Genomic DNA, 25,112 nt, shown 5'->3' with positions numbered 1-25,112 from the left:
GTTAAAACAATATTACAATGTCAACATATTTAAAGGGGCTGGATATTTCTGTTTATATCCTGACATTGTCCTAAAGAAAGTGCCATGGCATATGATTCGTATTAATCATTTTTCTAATTACTTGCCCAAAATAACTGTTTTCAGGAACTGGGTATTTTTGTTCTGATCAAATGGATGCTAAGTATTACCACAGAAGTGACTTCAAGTGAATTTGCAAGACAACATTGGAAACCTGAGGCAAAGCTTAATGACCTAAAACTAGAAATCTTGAACTGAGTCCAATTTCCCTCACTGTCAAAATCATCCTTAGCCAGGCATAAAAAATATATTCTGAACTCAATATGCCATGATACAGTCATAATCTAAAACTTCTTTTCATTCTAAAAAGCCTACATTTCTGTACTGTAAGATAATATAAGAGACTCTAAAGATATATAAACAACTTTGGTATACAACTATAAGAAGGAAGTGAAAAGTAAACAGCTATACTGAAATCACTCTTTGGGAAAGCATACACCATGCTGCTCTTTCCTAGGAGAAAGAGTAAAACAGAAGAGTTGACTAAAACCAATAAAAAGGAGTCTTGAACAAAGAGGTAAAACTTGAACCACAACGAAGAACTGTAAAAGAATAGTGAGATGCAATTACAGTCTTTCAGCAATAAAAGTGGCCTTTCATCAACATTAATGAGTCTGTGGGGTTATCGCATGTTCTCTGAAACTTCAAAATCCACATTTATTATGGAACTGTGTGGGAATGCCTGTATTTACATAAATTACACTGCAAAGGTCTGAAAACAGTTACTCCTGGGAGGTACACACGCTTCATTTTTAATATAGTATAGGTAAAACTACAGCAATTTTCACATGCCCTTCATACAAAACAGTTTTTATCTTCCCCTACTCCCCATTGTTCCTTCCCTTTCTTTTCCCCAGTTTTCAGTCCTCTGGGTTGTCACATAAAGACTTCAGAAACTTCTGAATCAATTCAGAATAGAAAAACAGACTGGAAAAGCAATGCAACTGAAGTCAAACTCTCACTGTGATTCAGGTATTATTAGTTTGCAAATTACAATAATGAGTGTGATGTTTGAGTGCTAAGCAAAGGATGTTTCAATAAATGTTCACATTTCCTCAAAGTTTAGGCACCAGCTGCCCATTTTTCATCTCAGTTCATGCCCCATGGGCAGGTGTTCACCCTAAAGAAAACATCATGACATTTTCTACATGCCTCAGTAGAAGCGTTATGCTGCTATTTACTTAGTGGGAACTATTTTTGGACAAGAAGTTTATAGTTTAGCTCAAAACCTAGCACAGATTAGCAAATAAAGCCCACATGAAAAAGGGTCCTCAACTCAGTTAGGTGGTGTTCTGGCCATGCAGAAGGTGTAATATTGTGAGTACAGAAAAAAAAGTTTAGCTAAAAAAAAAGTTTTGGAGAACAGAGAAATTATAGTAATAACATCAGGAACCAGAGAGGAGCGACCAGCACTGGCATTCTGCAAGTAAAAAGATGTAAGAAAAGAAGCTGCATTTCAGGAACCTTCATTTTTACTTCTATGAAGGGAACAAAATTGCTCAAAGCACCAATCTGAATGTGATAAAACTCAAAGCAAGAACCTGCTAACTCTGAAAGAAAGATCAAATATAAGCTAATATCCCCCAAATCCTGCTGGGTTTTGCTGCTGATTTGCCAAGAGTCTGCCAAGAGAATAAAGATGGACAAGGGAGAAAAAGTAGTACATTCACAGAAACACTATGCTACATGTGTTCTGTGTGTGAACAGTATATAATGTAACGCTGCCTGTGAGCCTCAGAAAATGTGATCCCAGAGAAGGAAGAACAGAAAGCCAGAATCACTTCCCAGACCAAGAAGACAACAGCAGAGGGCTGGTGAAGGAAAGGCTCCACCTATACAGGACTGCTGACTATCAGCTTACAGTCTGCAGATACCCACAGGCCTGGGAAATTGTCTTCTTTTCAGTGCCTTTATTTCCTTTAGAAAGTCTGATAAAACATGTCTTCTCTATTCTTTCAAATACTCAGAAAAAAGATCTTTCTATTGCTGCTCCAGGAGAAACTAAGGATACTGTCCTTACTAAGCAAAAATGAGCCACTGTTGCTTCCTCTAGAAATGCAAATTTAGGAAAATTTCTTTATAAAAAGGTAGTCCATTAATCAAAGAATGTTCTATCTTATTCTTCTGAAGGAAAATATTATATAAAAGATTATATTAAATATCAACCACCATTCTGAAAAAGATTCCTAGGGATATAAAATAAGATTATAAAATCAGTGTTCCAGTAAATGCTTTATGAAAACCATAAACCTTGACTGAAATAAGAAGGGAGTTAACATGGGGGTAGTGTTGCAAAATAAATAATTTTAAAAATAGATCATTTTACTGTTTCCCAGGATCTTTTCTTGAGCTGAACTGTACAGCTTTACCACTGTACTTTACCATTGTGAGGAGAGTAGTTTTGAAAAGGAAAGCTTTGATATAAATATGACATCTGCTTAGGGCTTGGAGCATCTGTCATATAAGGGGAGGCTAAGAGAAACAGGACTGTGCAGCCTGGAGAGGGGAGGCTCAAAGGAATCTTACCATGGTGCAAAATTACCCAATTTGAAAGTGGGGCAGGCATTCAGAAGATGGAATCAGACTCTTCTCAGTCATGCCCAGTGGCAGGACAAGAAGCAATAGGCACAAACTGAAGCACAGAAAATTCTGCTTAAGCATATCTCCATCACTGTAGATTTCCAAAACTCAACTCACAACATCCTGAGCAACTCACTGTAGTTGATCCTGCTTCAAGCAGGAGCCAGAGTAGAAAAATCTTGAGTTCACTAGGATTTTATGAGACTAAGATATTAGCAAAACCAGTGATATATGATTTATGATGTTATCATTCTTGGCTAAATTAAAACCAATTTTAAGCAAAATATAAACGGACAAAAAATAGATCCATTAAGTTTTAGATCTCTGGGATGGCTATAAAAATTTACCTATTGTAGCAGTAAAGTCACAGATTTCTAATAATGGACATAACCTGTTTTTAATAGGTTATGAAAACCGTATTTCCAGAAAAATTAAAAACCTTATGCATATGTTCTTTACAACTAAGGACCTAATCAGTAATACAAAGCATTGTTAAGATAAGACTGTAATACTTTGAAATGTAGAATTCCTGCTATGTGAGTACACAGACAGAGCATACTTATCTACCCACAGTGATTTCAGCCAAGTAGTATACTTCACTACAAAAAAAAAGATTATACAGTTACAATCAGAATTTAATTAGCATTTTCTCTTCTTCACTGCAAAGCCGTAAAAAGAAATTAATTACTGACAACTGGATACACCTGGAATGGCTTCAGGACAAAAGACCTGATAGATTTAGACATTTTTTATTTAACAAACCATGAAATCCCATAGCTCCCCTGAAGTACTGAAACTGCTCTCTTCAGACGTGCTCCTGACCATCTGGGAGCTGCAGAAACTTGGCACTTTTTTTACAGCTTGCCAAACTTTTGAAACAAATATCTCGTGCTTACACTTCACTTTTTCAACACCACTCCTGGGAAAACAGGATCTCTTGAACTCTTAAATAAGATCATTAAAACAAATTTTTAAAAAATGTTTGAGGCTTCTTGGTAAAAAACCTATCATTCAGATTACACAGAGATCAATTTTTGAATCACATACATAAAATGCTAAAAAGCAGCACCACAGCTCATGCAGGATTTAGAGTTCTATATTTTTACTCTCAGGCTTGCTACAGGCTGATGCTCCAGGAACAGAGTGAGACAGAACATAATCAGAATGACACGGAAAATATCTGCAAATATAGTAAAAAGAGGAGATGGTATCAAATTCAGATAAAATAAGACACATCTGCAGGAGAGAAGCAGAGTACAGGAGTACAGTGTCAGAACACATGAAGAAACCTAAGACCTGGGATTTCTTTTAGACTTGGATGGATAGTCCCACAGTCAAATGTTACAGGACAATGAGGAAAAACACAGACAAAACTGAGAAAGGGACAGCAAATTTTAAAAAGAATATGCCTAATTTTCAAAGGATCACAGAGGAGGAACACGAATGGTCTGTAGCCACCAGCAACACCACCTAGAACAATTTTAACCTATGCAGGGTCAAATTCTGCATTTGCTGGAAACCAGAGGAAAAGAACACTAGTAAGTAATTATACAGACTACACAAAAAGAGAAATGAAAATTAAAGCAGAAGTTGATTACAGGAATAAACTTCCCTTTTTAAGTTGGGAGATGATGCAGGCCTAGACTCTGGGAGAAAAGATAGAAACAACAGGTAAATGAGGAAACTAAGAAAGAAAAATGAGAATGAACATAACATGGCTTTTTTGTTTAACATGGTTTAAAAACTTCAGATTTCTCTAACACAGAATTTCACAGTAAAGTAATTCCTCTGCTGGGGGTGAAGAGGGAGATGGACAGCACTCAGTAGAAGCATTTACAGAAGAACCGTTCATAAATGAGCAAAAAGAAGTTGTTTGCTTAAACACACATAGAAAATTGATGTCCACAGGTCATACAGCCGGATAACAATTGTAGGATTGATACACCTTACAACCTTGCTTCATGTGTTTAAAATGTTCATCTGAAGTTTTAGAAACTTCCCAGTTTTTTGTCAGACAATTCTGACAACTATTGGTGAAACATAATCAATGCAGCACAAAAACATGGCTATTTTGTGGTAAAGTGTCAAAGGTCACTTCTGATTAGGTATGAAAAAACCAGCTGTTTTATTATACACTAGACCTTTCAACAAAATGTTTTAATTTAACAGTCTCAGTTAGGTGTGGCTACACAAGAGGAGCATGGCAATTCTTCCAAGGCCATACATGTGGGTCTTGCCCCACAGTAAAGGAGACATAAACAAACTCACTGCAGCTACTCTTTGAGAAGACAAACTCTTCTGAATTGACAGCGGGGCAAAACAGCATGAACATACCTGAAGTACATAATTTCAAACCCTACATATTGAGAGTTACTATTCTTGCACACATTAGACCATTTAAAATCAGGACATTAACACCTGGACACTTGTAGTGTACAAAATGAAAATACATCTGGCTTACACAGTAAACACACAGTTCTGTTACATGTGAGTCAGCTGAACATAACATAAAATTAAATAGCTACACAAGTATTTCAAAGACTTCTCTCAAAGACTTCTCTCTCCCAACAACTTCCACAGAAGAGCAGATGGGAATTATCATTTCATCATGTGCCAAAAGTAATTACCATCCATCATGACAATGAACTACAAGACCAAATTTTTCATGTAAGCTCCACTCACCAGTTTCCTAATTTTAATTGCAGCCACAAATGTAAATATGGCTAATTTCTATCACTGTATCTCATAGGCAAATGCAGTTTTGAAACTATCTTTGTCAAAGAAAAATTGTGAAATACAATACTGGAGAAAGATAAACAAGTTCATATAAAAAAATCAAGTACCCTAAAGCAAAAGCCGCAGAATCAGGATTCTGGAACCATCTCTGACACACGGCCTCTCTCACAGGAATAACATTTAATTTCCTCACATATGATATGAAAAAGTAATCTCAAAATATTACTCGCTACTTTTTCACCATCACTTTTTTGAGACACAGGAATGGAGTACATTGCAGTAACTAATTAAAGCAACAAATACAGAGGAAATTGGGAGTGAGTAAATATGTCTTTCACAAGTACATTTCACATTGAATTGTGAGCCGAGGGCTCTGCTGCCTTTGACTTACTTTACCCCATTCTTTACAACCTGGTCAATCACTGTTTCATGCTCCACCCCACTCAGATACCTCACTTATCTGTAAGCAGACAAGAAAATTTGCAACACAAATGCAAATTTTCATTCCCAGACCATCAGTGTGTGCAATTTCAGGGCTTTGTTCCTAAGGGAGGCTTTGGGAAGCACGCATGCATGTGCCTACACTTGTCTTTAGTCTTCAAAAATGACACCATTACTTAAGCTCTGACTGAAGAGAATTATATAGCCGGTTAACAAGCAAGTTCAAAGCACATGTTTTTCTTTTAAAAAACCCTTTTTGTTCTGGGAAACAGAAGAAGTAAGTTGCATATTACTGAAAAAAATCTTAGTTATAAGATACCAATCACATGCAAAATTCTAGATACTGGACATTCTACAGCTTTGTTTCCGGCCTTGCTGCAGATCCTCTCTGGACTTGGCACTGCTACTTCATATTTTTCTCTCAAAATATGGCTTTAATAGAAAATTTATATAACACAGAGGAATTTACTTACCTGCAATAAGATTACATCATGCTGACTGTCAGAAGGGCTAAAAATACACTGCTAATCATTTGCAGTAGTCCTGAGAACTCAGTACTGTGCTTCTTAAGTGAGACTATCTCAAGATCTTGCTAGAAGCTGTTAACTCAGACACCAGAGTGTTATTCAGAGTGCAGGACAGGAACTCCAAGAAATTACACTTTTTTCAGTTAAATAGTGGTTTTGCTGGTTTAGTCATGGAAACCATAATTTTTCAATCAGAAGTGACTACTGTCACTGACTGCATACCTGGTTAACTACAAAAATATTAACAGACAGACTGCAGTGAGAAGTATTTAGGTTTTTACCATGTAAAAATCTGAAAGTGCAGTATGGATAAATGTTTGACCTTCAGGACGAGACAAAAGAAATCATCTATTTCTACCTGTATGCTATTAACACTGAACTGTCAATTACAGAATAGAACACAAAGATGTGTAAAAATGCACAAGGAAATATCTTAATCCACCAGATAGTAAGCAACATTCAAGAACTTCTCTACAGACAGGCAAACCTTTTACCTGTATTTCTCCAATATCTATAGCTGCAAGTTATAGTGTTTTCTATTTAGAACGGCAGTGCTAACAACAGACTTGTTGATACAGAGGAAACAACAGCTATATGCACATACTGGAAGTCAGAGTGCTTAAGAACAGCAATTGTCAAGACATTCCACACCACTGAGAAATATTTTCATGCAGAGGAACATTTAGTAGGTTGTATAAATAGTGTTCATTTACGAACATTAAAAAGGATAAATATTAATTACATTCATATAGTTAAAATTCAGTTACAAATGCTTTTATTTTCAACATTAGTATCAGATTAGCCCATAACTAGTAAAAAAGACAACACCTAAGAATCCCTTACTGGGTCTAAAAGCTGTATGCTTTCTAACTGTCTATAAACATGTTAAGTGCTTTGTTAAACACCAGACTTGTAATTTAATGTAATTAATATCGGGTATTGATAGTTATTTTACAGGTGAGAGGTCTGTAGGAAGCCCAAATAAACAGGGGCAAACAGGAGCAGCATGAAAATACAAGAAGGAAATTAATTTTTATTATACCTCAACCTGCAATTTTCATTATCTAAGCAGTAAGAACTGACTATCGTAACCCTGCAAGCGTCAAACTAGAATTAATTGTATTGTTTCAGTAAAATCAGTTCACCATTTTAATATTCTAAACAGAAGTTGCAAATTAATATAAATCAAATATTAGACATTGCAATAGCTGTAGTATTTTAACTATTCACAGAGAAGTAACACATTTTTATTGCTGGAATGATATTCTAAATAGAAAGCTTTAGTTCTTCAAAATATTTTCAACAGCAGTTCCTCTGAAAGCTGCAAGAAGGAAAAAGCTGTTATGCTGCCTTCGAAGCAATATTCTGGTCTTGAGAATCACTTGTTCAGATACCCTTTAGACACACACTAGTACAGGCCAAAATGATAGGTCTCAACTCTTTTGCTCTTAGCTATGAAGACAATTATTCCTTTTAAGCTTTTAATTATTTGTCCACAGATAGCAGACAGCTCTCACTTACTTAACATTATGATCCTAACAGTTCTCAGAAATCTGACATAGAAATTAAGGCTTTAAGTCAATAAAACAAAAGAATTTATTAAATGCTGGGCTTAAAATACCAGCATTCCTCTATCTTTCTCAAAATTGTTTACTGCCAAATTATGATGTTCAACAGTAGGGTATTAACATTAGAAAACATTTTGGGAGATATGTTTCAAAAAAACAACAGTCTGCTCATATTGTATTCTGATTAGTTCCCTCTCATCTAGTTGACATGCTTTTGTTATCTGCGTTAAATAATATAATTTTGCTTCATTTTCTTTCTTTCTATTACTTACAGCCTCTTTACAATGTTTTCTGATGAATAATAATGACAAAAGTTCTAGACAAAAACAGACAAGAAGACAAAGATAGGGGAAATGTATACTTCTCTAATGTATTTTCATATTTGAAAGGCAATTTTATTTTTTCAATAAAGTTCTACTAAGTTAAGTAGGCAGGTGCTCTGTAAACCTCTCACACAGCTGAAACTACTGAAAGTATTGATTTCAAATGACTATAAAGTACTAGTCAGCAATAGCCATGAAGTCTCCTGAAATAAGTAAAATATAGATGTCTAATAAACAGAACAATCTATCTGCAAGGACATAATATACACAGATATACAGACCGTATGGAGACTGGGTGTCACTACCTAGAATTAAGGGAACTATCCCAGTTCTTAATCTCAGAATAACTAAGAACTCATCCACACCAAAGCGGCAAGAAGAGCAGCAACTTTTCACTACCAGCACTACCACAGCAAGGAGCGGTGGCCTTCAGTGTCACTAAACAAAAATGTTCTACAAAGAGTCAGATGAGTCACGTTTCTGCTTCAAGACCCATGGCAGAGCTGACTAATCACTTACAATGCTGTTTCTACTGAAATGCAAGCTCACAGGAACCATTCAGGCTGATGATTTTGGCTGGCACTGTCATTTTCCACAATAAAGCAATGCCCGTCAAAAGAGGAACAGCAAGAACTGTTGGAACTATCTATTTCAATGTTTCTGCCATAGTACAGCATGCAATGCAAAATAAAATATTAAAGATTCAACAGAAGATTAACATATCAGATGGTTTTATCTGCGCTGACTACTGGAGAGGAATACTTCAGTGACTTGTTCAGATTATCCCATGCTTCAGAACACTACCTTGTAAAATCCATTCTCCCTCTTAGTCTTAATTTATGACTCAAATCCTATGCTCCACCTAGCAGGAAACATCTACAAGGAATATTTTGAGTTCTGAAAGATAGTAACACCAAGAGATTCACAAGACACTTTCAAGAAAGCAAACAGGACAACAGACACAAGATTGTTGTGAAAATGCACAGAGCTGTAAAGCGTCTATAAGCTGGAAGATCCCTTCTGGGGAAAAAAAAAACAAAAAGGACGCAAAGCTTCATAGCTCCCTGCATTCTGGAGAACAGACCTGTGTCTCAATTATAAAAATATGCCCTTTAACATATACTCTTCACTACCTTCTCTCTTTACACATGAGGTTGATTGCACTGATAAAATGAACATCCTTAAGTCTGACTTACAAAAGTCTATTTCTACAATTCCTTTTCCTGAATTTATGGCTCTACAAACTCTAACAGTACCAGTGAATGTGCTTTAACTGAAACATATACTACCTCACGTTGGTGGTTTTTTCCCAGTTTTCCTCAATATTTATGATTTTTCTCTCTCAATATCAATTCATTATCAGAATAAAGACCAAAACTAACCCTCACAATCAGTGACATTAAATAAAAACCAATTAATTACGCAGGAAAAAAGGACGAGGTTAAAGATTTTTCATACTTACACAACGCTCAATGTAATAACACCATTAATTTGTATAAAACTTCCTTAGCTTTTATTACAGCAATTCTGTAAATTAATTAGGACATTTGAATTATTATTGTTCAACTTTAGTATCAATTTCCTTTTTTCTTTATAGCAGCAGCACTTCTAAATTTTTTCCAATATTGCTTGCAATTCCTTTCTCACTTTTGAAAAGGGAGAAAAATAGTCTCTTTTCTCACAAAAGAAATCGGTTACAAAAATAAGTAATTTCTGAAACCTTATTCATTCAATTCCACCCACAATATCAAGAAGTATCAGAATTTTGCCATATTTCTGAAAGGCAAATGTTTTCCAACAACTCTGCAACCTTCTGGTAAGTCCTTAAAAGTTGTTCTGCACTCTCCTCACCTACCTCAGTTTACTTTCCTGTCCCTGCTTTTGCACCAGTTGAAAAGCTCTTGCTCCTTGAAGCAAATCAACAGCCTAATCAAGGTTATGACCTGTCCAACAGCTTGTTTTAAAATGCCAGGCAGCTCCCTGGTGTAGTTCTCCATTTGGACAATTGCACTGGAGAGTGTTACACTGGAATCACACGGGAGAATTACTTCACCAAACAAAACAGCTGTTGTGATAGAAATGAAACACTATGCATTATAAAAAAATGCATTTTAGGAAACAGCATCCTATCACTTTCATACTCAGAGCTTGGCAAAAAAACTTTCTGATCTGACAGTGACAGAAAGATGGTGAAGCAGGCACTGACTAAAACAAAATTTATTTTCTGGACTGGAAAATTTTCATTTCAATCTCAGTATGTGATCCTACCCCTAGAATGCTATATGTACACCTTTTCTTTAACAAGCCGCTATTTAAGTCCTTTTTGGGGTCTCAGTAAATATTAATCAAATTCAAATCAGAAATTCTCTTTGAGGACTGGAAGTTGAAACACTTAACTGAATGACAAATCTATTTTAAAATATACAGTATTTCAAATATATCCAGGAAAATAAATTATGTGAGCAACATCAGAAAGGTTAACCTTCTGGCAAACAGATGACTTTCATTCACAGCCTAGAATAAAACCAATATAAAAACATCTATGTCAACATCCAAATTCACTGAAGGCAAATTTATCATCACAAGAGCCAATTCCCAGGAAAAGAAAAATTTGTATTAAATCTTCCAGACAAATACAGCTTACTACAGAGAAGGCTAGGCTGCAGACTCCTTTCAGTAAGTCTATGCTATTTAACAGGTGTCTCCTATTTTTAACAGTAAAAACAGGAGCCAGCTGAATACAATCCATTATTCACTGCCAAGATCTCTTATCCAAAGACTGTTGCTGAAAAAAACCTCACAACTAGGAACTGCATTTTGTTTAAATGTAGTTTCCTAATTTTTGCCAAAGACAAAAAGCTTAAGCCATGCATGGTCTACTACGTTGGATTTCTATTCCAAGCTGACAGGTCAAAGACAAAACATTGCTTTAATACTTGTCATTTAGTTGCTAGAGCCAGTAGAACTCCAGAGACTGGCACAAAAATATATCCAATTAGTGATAAGAATGGCAGCCTGTAAAAATTATTAATTAGTTTGAACTGACTGCAAAATAGCAAGCTTCAGTTCTTCATAAAAACAAAATTTCTGTGACTGATTTTCAGAAGGAATAAAAAGAAAGAGAGGAGGCTTGCATTACCTCCTTCACTATATGTTACAAGTGTACTGGACAGCACTCATAGGTGGAAAGGTATGGTTCCTGTCTAAAACATCTGAATTTCAGTATTTAAAAGCAACAGTATAAAATTGAGGATGATGCTGTAAATACCGAGTCTTCTCTTTGAGACCAGGACAAATGTACTGGTCACCCAAATTACTACTAAGAAAAAAACACAATGTCTATCATCAATTTCATATAGGTCAGATGATTTACCAAATACTTGATAATGTATTTTAACATATTGTCATGTTAGGACTCTCTCTGCACTCACCCCACATCAAAAAAGTGTACTTTAGTTTGTACTGCTAAAATTGTAGAAAACTGCTAGTAAAATCCCTATTTAGGGACTTTAGGGAATTAGAAGTAGTTTGTTCACAATCTAATGATGGAAGTGAGACAAAAAGACTCATTTGAAAACACATGAGTATTTTACAAGTGTAACAACTACAAGTGCAAACAAATTCACAGATAACAATTCCAAATTTTATGTGCAATACAGTAACATAACACAGGCAACAACTAGACAACAGCATAAATGAAATAACTTCTCTCTTCTTCCCCTGCTGTTTGGCCACTCACTCCCATTTTTCTGGCTATTTTGTCAAAAGCATTTAGGAACCAGATCAGAAGCAGCAACCAGAAAGAGACTGTTTTCCAGCCAGGCTTCCTCTGCAGTGCTATGACTAACTGGTACTTTGAGTTGGCTTCCCCCAGGGTAAAAACAAAAAAAAATGGAACCATGGCAAAGTAGTGGAAATGAAAGAGCAGCAGAACTGGGTCACATTGACCCCCAAGTCAGAACAGTTTATCCAGTGGTAGAACTGCAATCTCTGACGAGGTACTTCCAAACAACCACAGCGAGGGAGAACGCACACACCAGCCCTGGCTTTCGGTTAGCTCAGCCCTGGCATAATTTAACAACTGTCTACAAAATTACTGCATTGTTAACTGCCACATAAATAAATCAATGGGACAAAAAACAATAGAGGAAGTCAAGATACACAATAAATTACATTTCTATAAATTTGATGACCACATGTTACTTGACAGGACCCTTCCAAGCAGTCATTCTTGTGGTAGTAGTTAATGTTATGAAGTCAACTCATTAACAACCATCAGTCCTACAATATCAAATATTTCTACAATGTAAACTGCGAATACACTACTCTCAATTTTCCCCATTTGCTTTCTGAGTTAACCCTTCAAAAGACTTGGCTGAACAAGATGTTGATAGAGAGTTTTTATTCCAAGTCTTTACTGCCAAGCATAATTTTCAGTTTAAGGATACTTTCACAATATGCCACAGGATATGGAGGACATTTAGGGAACTAGAAGACAAGCTGACCTGTATACAGAAACCAAGACCTTTTAACAAAGTACACTGCAATATCCTGCTTCTGTAGAAAAACAGTGAACCAAATGGGCAATTACAATCCCTTAAAATCAGTACATTTTAATTTTGGAAGATACTGACAATGGGTACACATCATGTTCAGTAAGTACTGGGCAAGAGATACTAAATTACTATTTCAAAATTAAATTCCATGAATGACAGAGGCAGTTAAAACAACGGCAGTGGAGGGGGATATTATCTTTGTCAGCAACAATAACTAGACATGAAGAGCAACTGGCCAAAGTTATTAAATTAGGAAATCACTTAATTTTTTTCCTTACTGCTTCCCCTATGAAGAGAAATAATATTATGAAAATATATTTCTAAATATAAAGGTTTCATTATTCAAGTAAAAGCAATTTCATGTATTCAACAGTAGATCTGGACAAAAAGCAAAACAATAAAACCATCACTTAAAAAAAATAAGATATGATCACATTTTACAGTATCCATGTTATAATACATGATATAATTAATACAGGGGACTCTATGAAGGAAATGCAAAAGGCCCCAGTTTGTATTTCTCTATAAAAACTGTTCAGATTATTAATGTAAATTACTAGGTTTTGCTAAATTGTATTTATATGCTCGGCATATAAATAATATAAATGCCTATATTTAAAAGCTGCACCATTAGAATTCCTAACTGAGGTTATAGGCAAAATCTCTAAGCTCAAGCATGTTCTTTAACCTGACAGGTAGGCTTTTGCACCCAAGAATTCACATGAACCTCTAGCTGCCATCTACCAACACTACCTGCTAGCAGAAATTGATTTTTGCAGGATGGCAGCAGTGCTGGCTATACTCCCACCATGTCACCTATTTTAAAAGATGATCCCTGCCTCTGGCAGTTTATCCCACTAACATGCAGGAAGAGAAAAGGAATGAAGACAGGTTCAGAAATCAAGCCAACTGTGAGATAAACTCACACTGAAGCACTTCACCTCAACACAGCACTTGGGAGGAGAAAAAAAATTGCACCAGTAGCATTCTGCTAGGTACACTCATTGTCCCTCATATGCAGCAGAAGGGTATAAATGTTCATGTGGCAAAACATCTCAAAGACTGGCAGGCAGATACAAACATCAGATTCAAGGAAAATCAGACTGCCAGAAAAATTAAGGAAAAATGTTAATTACTCCACCTTTATATACTGCACAAGGCTAGAAAAATGCCAGCCCATGTTCTTTCACATATTTTAATTTTTCAAGCACAGCTATGATAGTGAGTGATAAAAATTAAATCCAAAATATTATTGTAATGAGTAATGAAAATAAAAGTAACACAATATCAATATTTATATTTTATGTTATTTATTTACAATCCAGTATGTTACATAGTTAAGAAGTACCACAGAGATATTCTGGGATTAGATGCAACTGTCCTACTGGGTCGTAAACAAAAGGTGTCTGGAAAGCATGCTAGGAATGGGACAAAACAAGAGGACCAGCAAGTAATGTTAAATCTAGAAACTATTGTTTACTGCCTATAAAAATCTGAGACAAGTATTCATTCATATATAGAGAAAGGATAGAAAACAGCATGAATACTCTACACAGAGACATTAACATAAACATTAAAAATTAATACATACTGATGAAACACTTAAGAACCTTTTTTTATGCTTGTTTGGTTCCAGCAGCATTCTCTACATATTTAAATATGAGGAGAAATGTTAAGTAAACAGACATATTTTTGAAGAGTTTACTTAAAAAAACACTGCACAAGACATATCCAGTAAAAAACGCAGCTTTTCATTTATAAAATTCTGTAAATTATATTTCATGCACAGAAGGAACAGACTCTAGACATAAATACAAAGGCAGGTAACACAAATTACCCTTCCTTCATGTCCAAAAAAGCACGGATAAGCCCAGTTCCTCTCACACCCTCACCTATGTTTAGGTACCTCACCTGAGGTGTTTACAGTCACCTCACAGGCTGTACCTCTTTCTCCTCACACTATCAAGAGACCTTGAATGAATATTGATTCTTGTCTTGGCTGACAACAACTGCCTAAACTACACAGGATGATACATAGGCACCAATTAAATTATTCTTTCTCTGAATAAAACTATAAATATATCTATAGACATATATAAATGATTCCACAGTCTACAGCTGGCATATGAATATTCCTTCTGCTTCTGTTTACAAATACATACATACAGAAATATGCACACATTCAAATACAGATGGCTGGTATGGTGTCATATTTCAATATCTTCAAGGAACAACAATTCTAACAAAAAAATACTCTCAAAACTATTCAAACTCTGGGTACAGCTTAAATAATCTACAATTCTTGCACTCACTCTCAGAAAAATCTGTACTAAATTAGTAATAATTTCATAACTGAACTCCTGCTTTGACAAATAGTAACCAGCTGTTGGAAAATAACATTTCCCAGAACGAAAAGAAAATAGCTAATTTAAAGATAAATTACAACTTAAACAAGAATAACTACTTAAGCAGTCTGCAAAGAACTTACTTCTCAATGAAAGGGGCCAACTAGATGCATCACCAGGAAGCAGCAACTCTATCAGTAAACAATTAACAAAATAAAGCTAGCAATAAAAATTAACTTAGACAAAATAATGAATGTCTTACTTTATACAACACTTACAGGAAGGTTTTAAACACTGCAAAACACTCTCTGCACTTTTTTAATTCTGTAGAAAGGTTATGAGGCCTGAAAAAAATCCATACATTCTGACTAATACGAGAGAAGCTGTAACAGGCTTTCTCCAAAAAACAAAGGTACAAAGTCTGTACTTGTTCAGTCTTTTCTGCTTCAGCTCATGTGTTCTGCATGCAGGACTTCCAGCTTACACACCCTTTGTCTCTTTAGTGAGCATATGATGTGTACAGCATTCCCAAGGAAGTGTAACAGTTAGGAAGTTTTATATAGACACAATATAGACAGTAATGCTAAACACTGAAAAACTTTAAAATGTGATCAGGTACTTTGATTAGAACTCATGACAGTTTTAATCAAGCCCCTATTTGCAGTGTATAATTTGACTTACAGTGTGAAATCTACTTACGTTCTCTGCATTTTTGCATGACTGACCCAAGAAAACTCTCAATCAAATAATTACTGATGCTAAAACTTTTCATTTTGTCTGCAGAACACTGGTATTGGTAATTCACGCTGAAGGATGTAAGCATTATATATAATAGCTAATTGTACCTGGTATGCAAATTACATCCAAACTCATACTAAACAGTTATTTTCAGCCTACAAAGAACAGTAGGCATGAGTACTTACTACATACTTCAGGTCTCATTATAAGCATTTTCCAGCAATTTCTCCTACACCTAATCATAAAAATCCAAACTCTGTAGGGCTTTTAGATTATTCTTATGATAGAGTCAACATTGCCAATACACTGTAACAGCAGCCTAACAGAAACTTAGACTTTATTCTTGAAGCCAGACACTAAAATTCATAGACTCTTAGATTATCTACTGAATCAATCCTTTTAATTTTTTAAATTTAAAACACATCTTTGCTTTAAATGAGATCAGTTAGCAGAGATGGTAAGAAGGCAGTGCAGTTTTTAAAATTTGTTTCCTCACCCGAAGTATTCCACCAAAGATACCTGTACTGGTGAATCAAAATTTAAAAACTCACAGGAACTACCTTCTGTATTCTGAATGTATCTGAACTTTTAATGGGATATAGCTACAAAAAGGCCAAGACTGGAATGAAACTCTAGAGATCATCTAATCCAATCAGCTCCTCAAAGCAGGGTCAGCTAAAGGAGGTTGCTCAGGCTCCTGTCCACAGTATCAACACGGATGGACAATCCACACCATTCCCCATCAGTCTGCCAGCTCCCAGGAACCATGCCCTGCTGTCAAAACCTTTCAAGCACAGTTGCAGATTCTTTGTGATGGTATCAATCAGCTCTGGCAGCACTCCAAGAAGGACCCCATCAGGTACCATGAACTTCTCTACATCAGGTTTATCTAAACATTTTAGTCTGACTCACAAAGGGTAAGTCTTCCTTGAGCCAGACTTTCCCTGTAGTCAGTTGGACCTGGGGTTCCTGAATGAAACACAGTAAGGACCAAGTCAAAGGAGACAGTGAGTGCTCGTTCTGCATCCTTTGTCACTAGATTCTCCACCCCCTCCAGTAGAAGACCCAGACTTTTCCTTGTTTTCCTTCTGTTGCTGATACATCTGTACAAGCCTTTCTTCTTGCTGCCCTTCACATCCCTCCCCAGATTCAACTCCACACAGGCTGTGGCTTTGCTAACTTCATCCCTGCCCCTGCATGCCGAGACAGAATCTCTGTGGTCTGACTGGGTCACACAACTCTGCCCTCACCTCTTGTAAATTTCCATTTTAGATCTGGATTTTGTCAGGAGCTTCCTACATATCCACATAGCACTCTATTCACCTTTTCATTATTTCATCAGGAAAAACTACTACTGAGTTTAGGGGAGAAAACTTGAAACAAATGATACCTGCTCTCCCTGGATCCCTCTTCTCTCAAACACAATCTCTTTTTTCTAGGCTACTCTGTAATGTAACTCAGCTGATTAAACTGATGAAATGTTTTTGCCAAAGATCTTCTGGGAAACCTCTTTATTAACATGGTATTATGTAAGTAACATCAGCTTTATTGACTGAAACTTGAAAAGCAATTTCAACACAATGATGTCTATCCTTTGCCATCTTAGTTGCATCAAAATGAATTAGTAATATAATCTGAAAACAATTTTATTATTCATAACTAATTTTTAATCAATTACTTACCATAATCTAAACCGAAAACACATGGGTAAATGGAACAAATGCAACTGCTAAAATCGGCTCCACCTGATAGACATGTTTTTTCAGTAAACACTTGACTTACCACTACACTAAGCATACTTTCTAAAGGTGTGTGCCTCATCATCTGACTAACTAGAATATCTAGTGAGGAAAACAAAGTCAATTATAGTGTATGTAGCTAAAGAATCACTAACTACACATCTGGGAGTCATGCTGGCATTCACATCAGAGAAAAAATCTCAGCTGCTAAAATGTGGAAAAAATGACCCTTCAGAAAAGTTCCGTTCTTTTCAATAGATTAGAAAATTAAGCAATTCTAAAAAATTAATCCCTCTAGAAAAGTAAACAGTTTCATGAAAATTGGCCTGCTACCTGGTCTAGTCACTGCACTTTGATATGTCCTTGTTTAATTTGCTGTTGCAAAAGCTAAGGGAAATAAAAAGTAAAATATTATTAATCAGTCTAATCTAGACACCAAGTGATAAAGTAAAAGAAGTTTTTTTTTTAATATAGGGGAAGCTCTAATGTAGGACTGTTCCAGCTGAAAACATGACCTTCCCAATCAAGATGAAAATTTTTACTCTTTTTTAGCACAATAAACATCATCAGAAGCGAGAGCAGTATTAACTTGTATTTGGCAAAACTGGAAAAAAAACCCCACAAATCATTGAGAATTTAAACCCGGCAGAGTCTACATCGAACAGAAATCCTGCACCTCTTCAGGACACATAGAGAAGAGTTCTATCGCCACTTACTGGGCAGCTACAGAAGTTTGAGGTTTGAGAACAGCACAGGGACGGTTGCAGAGCTACTGCACAGACAGGCAACTCAGTCACACTGAGGACACAAGTCTGACACAAGCTTTTCTTCCAGCTTTTAGCTCTCACATGCCATGTATTTAAGTACATCATACTTCACTGTTTACCTGCACCTCAACCATTTCTTAACCGTGTGGCCAGAGCCAAAGGCTTTCCTCCCTCCCAGTCAAGTAACATGCAATTGCAAATTGCTGTGTTCAAAATACTAAGGCAGAACATGTGAAGTTACACTGGATTTAAAACAGTTTAGGACAACCAACACAAAAAAAAAATGGATTGGGGTTGCTGGGTTTTGGTATTGCTTTCAGTTGTCTTTTTTTTTAACTCCAGTGTATGTGAGCACATCCATACTTGGCGTCTCAAGATGGATAATTCACCAGTATTTCAAGTTTCCTATAAGGAAAAAAATTGTCCTCTAAAATATTCTCCATACTTCCTACCAACAGACAATATTCTGTTTATAGAAATCACAAAATACCCTGTAGGAGGGGATCCACAGGGATCATCAAAGGCCACCTCCTTGCCCTGCACATGACAGCCTAAAGAATAGCCCCATGTGCCTGCTCCCAAAAGACTGTGTGTATGTTTGTACATATTTGTTTCCCTGCTCCTTCTCACATATCAAAAGAGCACACAAATGTGATACTTCTTCCACACATCTGCCTCTTCTTGCTGCTCTGACAAGATCATCAATTTACAAGCCGTCTTCAATACTGCCTACTTAACAAATTTCTAGGTCAGAGTCTCCTTAACAGTGTTTTTCACAGTAACACTCCCACTGTGATGATCAACTTAGTTTAACACATTTTTCTGGTAATCCAGAAATCTTTCCTAATCTTTCTTCCATCCCACAAAAAATGCAAAATATGGATCATAAACTATCGTCTTCATCACTGTTTTTCTTCTGTTTGTCTGTCTCGGTTTATCAAGGTCATGCACACATACATTGCAGCAGGTACAAATACTCTTCAAACAGTTCCACGAAAGCTGAAAACCCACAGAGGGTTTTCACCACTTCCCAAACATTCCCCCACTGCCACTCACAAAAGTGGCAAGCAAAGCAAGCAAATAGCACAGGCTGCATAAATTCTGGCGCCTGAGAATCTCATTCATTACTCCCTCCCCCAGAGAAGCACTGAGAACCCAACTTACAAACACCAAACAGTGAGATCTCACTTTTCCACACAAACAGGCTTATGGCGTACACAGAGACTAACAAAACCACGGCAGGGCTTGTAACACCATCACCACTTCCCCTTACCCAAAAAGTAAGCTGATCAGATTAATAAAACATAAATGTGGTAATGACTATTTTAGCTAAGTAATAGTGGGCCTGCTTTTAAAAATTCATCATATCAATTTCTGCCATGCACGTTACCTCAGAATCTCTCCACCATAGGAAATTAATTTATTACTTCCATTCTTTCTTTTTTTTTGCCCCCTGCTTCTTCACAAGTTTTTCTTCTAGGATCCCCTTCACAAGTAACACCAACCAAGAACCAATCTTTGTTACTTTCTAGTGCTAGGTCTTTGCTTTTCTTCTAGAATGATACACAATCCAACCCAGATATTTTTTCAACCATTAGCACATTCTGATATTTCAGGACACAATCCACCTAAAGTATATAATTATTTACACGAGTCTGCTTTTGCTGTACAAATGCGTATTTCAAGAAATAAACCTATGTGGTCTAGGCCTGAACATAATCACAGCAACCAGTTTCTGTCAGAAAGAGTAAAACCTATGTGATTTTTTTTTAAAGAGAAAATCTGTCTGAAAGTTATGTGCCCCAACAGCACCATCACTGCCTGAACTGTAGAGTGTGCTGGAGTAACTGATGGAAACTGAAAGTTCAAGTGGGAATTTCTGTTGAGCCTCAGATATGAACGCTGACTTCCTTAGCATACCTGTTGTAAGCCATTGAGAGTTTCTCAGTAGTTCTTATAAGCACTTCTGATGAGAGACAGTCCTCCCTAAATTCACAGAAAATGCTTACATTGCTACCTACGGATGGGTGAAGCTTTTGTATGGTTTTCTAACTGACACATAATGGAGAACTCAGTTTTTAAGACCAAGTGAAGATATCAAAAGCATAAAAAATTACCTGCTGTTCAGTATGCCCCCAACCTAAACCATATCTACAAGAGAATATCTGCCACTCTCTCTGTCAAGAGACTTACTGCACTTTAAAAAATACACCAAAAAAATCAAAAAAGAACATAGAGAAAAGATATACAGCATCCAAAAGAAAATACAAGGAAGCCATATGTATAACTGAAGACAGAAATTAAAAAAAATCAATCTGTTTAATATAGGTAAGGACAGGATGTATTAAAGATACAAGAGTAGATAAAAATACTTAGCAATCTCTGTATTCCTAAAAGGACAGAATAGATCTACCTTATGTAGAGCAATCTATGATTTATTTCTGGTGTTAAAAAGAGAGATGTTAATTGACTACTAACTTGCACATTCTGTGTTTTCAATTATTAATATTAATGTAACCCACTTATGCAACTACTGCATGAAATCTATTGATTTAATACAATGGAAGGATGCTTAAAACTTATTAAGTTTAACTTGGTTTTAATTTAAACTCAACTTTAAAAGGCTTCAAAATTTTATTCAGAAATTACAGGCCTCAGGAACACAAAAGAATCAACTGAAGTCACTCACTAAACAGTGTCACTATTTCAGTGACCACTTAAAAGAGGGAATTGTATTTAAATATTTGAAAATAAGCCTTTTCTCAAAGAGATTTTGTATTTGTTCATTACTCTTTTTAAAATCAGACCAACCATACTCACAGTATGTTTATTATGATATGTATTCTATACATATATTTTTATAAGTTTATCGTAATATAATATATATACATTATATTATTATAAACTTGCCTGCATTAAACTTCCAAGTTGCCTTCTCTTCCACATTGCCCAGGGAACCCTTTTTAGCATAATACCTCTTAAGACAAAAAGTTTAACAGCACAGGAGAACCTACTGACATCTTAGTAATATTTCTACCAGGAAAATAGTATCTCTGATCTGGGACAATAAAGATACTCTTAAAAGTAAAGAAAGGATAAAAATTCATGTGTCAAACAATTCTGAAGATTTTAAAGGGACTATTCTCAGAACTGTTTCTTCTCCCCCCAGTGAAGATCTGGCCAAATTATCTACTTGATGCACAATTTACAGTCCACCTCTCCCTCTTCTAACACATCTCGACTCCAAAAGGGCTTTCTGTTTGAAGCACAAGAAGACAATAGAACCACTCTTGCAATATCCTTCCAGAACTGGCAAACTTCCAGTACTCAGAGGGCACTCACAGCAGTTCTCTGTACCTGACTTCACAAAGCACTAGGCAGACTAACAGTGCATTAGCTGCTTGGCAGTATTTGCCTGGGCACTGTGCACAGGACGATAGGCTTACTCTCAGTAAGGGAAAAAAGACATTTTAAAGAGTGGCTAAAGTGTTACTTATGGTATGGCTTATCACTCTGCATCCTATTTACCCTTTCAGCTTTCAGATCCAGTCACTTTTTCATCTTTTGACCTCTGTAATCACAGAATCACTAGGTTGGAAGAGAGCTTCAAGATCATTGAGTCCAACCCATGCCCCAACACCTCAACTAAACCATGGCACCGAGTGCCACATCCAATCTTTTTTTAAACACATCCAGGGATGGTGAGTCCACCACCTCCTCAGGTAGACCATTCCAGAACTTTATCACTCCATAAAAAACTTTTTCCTAACATCCAACCTATATTTCCTTTGGTGCAGCTTAAGACTGTGTCCTCTGGGTCTGTCAGTTGCTGCCTGGAGAAAGAGACCAACCCCACCTGACTACAGCCATCTTTCAGGAAGTTTTAGAGGGTGATAAGGTCACCTCTGAGTCTCCTCTTCTCCAGGCCAGCTGGATGCAGCACCATTCACCACCACCGTCTGGGCCCAGCCATCCAGCCAGTTCCTAACCCAGCCAAGAGTGCTCCTGTCCAAGCCGTGGGTTGCAGCTTTTCCAGGAGTGTGCTGTGGGAGACAGTGTCAAAGGCCTTGCTGAAGTCCAAATAGACAACATCCACAGCCTTTCCTGCATCTACCAGGCAGGTCATCTGGTCATAAAAAGAGACCAGGTTGGTCAAACACAATATGCCTCTCCTAAACCCAGGCTGGCTGGGTCTGATACCCTGGCAATCCCTTAAGTGCTCCATGATCACACTCAATATAAACTGTTCCATCACCTTACCAGCTACTGAGATAAGGCCAACTGGTCTATAATTACCAGGATCCTCCTTCCAACCCTTTTTTGCGAACGGGCATCACACTGGCCAGCTTTCAGACATTTGGAACCTCACCAGTGAGCCAGGACTGTTGGTAAATGATGGAGAGTGGCTTTGCAAGCTCATCTGCCAGCTCTCTCATCACCCTGGGATGGATCTCATCTGGGCCCATAGATTTATGAACATCCAAACAGCTGAGCAGTTCCCTGACTGCCTCCTCCTGGATAACAGGGGGGCCAATCTGCTCCCTGAAACCATCTACCAGCCCAGGAGGACAGCTGTCCTGAGGACAAGCTGTCTTCCCATTAAGGACTGAGGAAAAGAAGCTGTTAAGCACCTCTGCCTTCTCCTCACCTGCAGTTGCAAAGTTCCCTCCCACATCCACTAGAGAACAAAGGATGGTTATTATCCTTCCTTTTTGCCATTAATATATTTGTAAAAACTTTTTTTATTATCCTTTACAAAAGCTGCCAAATTAAATTCAAACTGGGCTTTGACCTCCCTATTTTTTTTTTCTACATGCCCTAGCAAGCCCCTTAAATACTTCCTGGGAGAGAGACCTGACCCTCCTTCCAAAAATGGTATTTTTATATATATTTTTATTCCTAAGTTCCCATCCAGGCTGGACGTTTGCCTCATCGACTCATCTTTCAGCACAAAGTGACAGTCTGTTCCTGTGCCCTCAAGATCTCTGTTTTGAAGCACGCCCATCTTCCCTGAACTCCTTTGTTTTTAAGGGCTGCTTCCCAAGGAACTCTCTGAATAAGTCTCCTAAATAGGCCAAACTTTGAGTTCCAGAAATCCAATGCAATAGTCTTATTGATGTTCCTTCTGATTTCAGCAAATATAGAGAACTCTATAATCTCATGATCACTATGCCCCAAGTGGCAATCTTTGCTGTTGTTGTTGTTCTGAGAACATGCAGAGATAAGGTGGAATATATACTTTGTTTCACAGCTGATAACATCACCAAATACAAAAACTTATTTAGTACCAGACAGTAAAGGCAAAATGAAAGAAATTATTACTTGTCAAATTATGGAAACTATCAATGCAGATACTAGGAAATTACTAGTGTTTAGAGAAGGGACTAAAACATCATGAAGCAACTTTTCAGTCAATGAAAAAAGAGTAAGACAACATTAGTACCTCTTATTTTCAGCCAAATTTGCCCCTTCATCCTTGAGCTCTTTACTTTTCCTTACACAATCTTCTAAGAGAACTTCCTTTCTCCTCTTAGCTGCGAGCACCCAGGTAGCATCATCATCGTCACCCAGATCCTCGTCATCCGCAGCTTCTGCTTCGAACTGCTGAGAAGTAGCTTTTGAGACCTTCTCACCAATCTTTCTCTTCCACCCAAAAGAAGCCATCTGGAGAGCTAGGAAAAATGCATTTTAAATACTTAGGTAATTTTGCTTTTAAGTACACAGCAGGACAATCACCCCTCGCCCCTCTCGAACCGAAAGCAGTAACACAGCGCGGCACTCCCCACACACAATTTACCCGACCGGCTGCACTGAGCTGTCCCTGAGGCACGCAGGGCCAGGAGGTACCGGGCGCTGCCGCGGCCGCCTCTCCCGGCTGGAAGCGCCGCGCCAGGAAGCGGAAAGGCGGGGCGGCACGGCAGGAACCGGGCAGGAGCAGGAAGGAGCGAGGGCAGCGGCGGTGCCCGTGGGCCCGGCAGGGAGCTGGGAGCCGTAGTTCGCCCGGGCGCGGCGCGGCAGGGCCGTGTGGATGCCGTGAGGCGCCCGGCGGCCCCCCCCGCGCTGTTGTCCGTAGGAGGCAGCGGGGCCGGAGGGGGCAAAACAGCCGGGCCTGGGAGTGCCACCGCCCGCGGTGCTCGAGTGTCACCCGGGGACAGGTGCGGGACGGCGGAAATGTCCCCGGCCTGCGCCGACCGCCCTGGGACAGCAGCCACGCACCACGGAGAGGCGGCTCCGGCCGGGAAGTCCCGTAAGGAGAAGTGAGCCAGGCTCACAAACACGGCTTTTTACACGGGGAAAAAACCACCACCGCAACTAAAACAAACACACACACACACACGCGCACACACACAAAAATACCCCACCAGCCTCCATTAAAAAAGCCCGATACAAAACAACAAAAAAAAAAAAAAAAAAAAAAAAACCCAAAAAAAACCCAAAACAAAACAAAACAACACTTCAACCCCTCCCCCTCGCAAAAAAAAAAAAACACACAAACCAAACAAAAACCCTGAACAGAAAGAGAAGACAGGGTTTAAAACTGCAGGGCGGTAGTGTTTAAAACTGGACCAATACCGAACGAAAAGCCCCATCCGTGGTGCGAGGGAAAGGCTGAGTGAAGATGCGAGAGGAGGCGCATCACTACAGGGGCACAAAAGACGTGATCAGGGTTTGTTCTCTCTCGAGTTCCTTTTCTGCAGCAAGAGTTTACAAGAT

The 25,112-nt window shown here is 37.7% G+C and overlaps 1 protein-coding gene across 1 annotated transcript in view; it reads right to left on the bottom strand.

Annotated features, from left to right (window-relative positions):
- Positions 1–24,401, bottom strand: part of TTC33 (tetratricopeptide repeat domain 33) — a 42,890-nt gene extending 18,489 nt beyond the window's left edge. Inside the window, exons 1-2 of the mRNA XM_030968642.1 lie at positions 24,196–24,401; positions 23,842–24,070 (exon numbers count right to left, since the gene is read on the bottom strand). Of these exons, the coding sequence (XP_030824502.1) occupies positions 23,842–24,062 (221 nt within the window). The 5' untranslated portion in view covers positions 24,063–24,070; positions 24,196–24,401. The remainder of the gene's footprint in view (positions 1–23,841; positions 24,071–24,195) is intronic.
- Positions 24,402–25,112: the final 711 nt, after the last annotated feature.

The sequence above is a fragment of the Camarhynchus parvulus genome, chromosome Z (assembly GCF_901933205.1).
Source record: "Camarhynchus parvulus chromosome Z, STF_HiC, whole genome shotgun sequence".
NCBI classification, from domain to species: Eukaryota; Metazoa; Chordata; class Aves; order Passeriformes; family Thraupidae; genus Camarhynchus; species Camarhynchus parvulus.
This window is presented reverse-complemented; position numbering and strand designations above follow the sequence as displayed.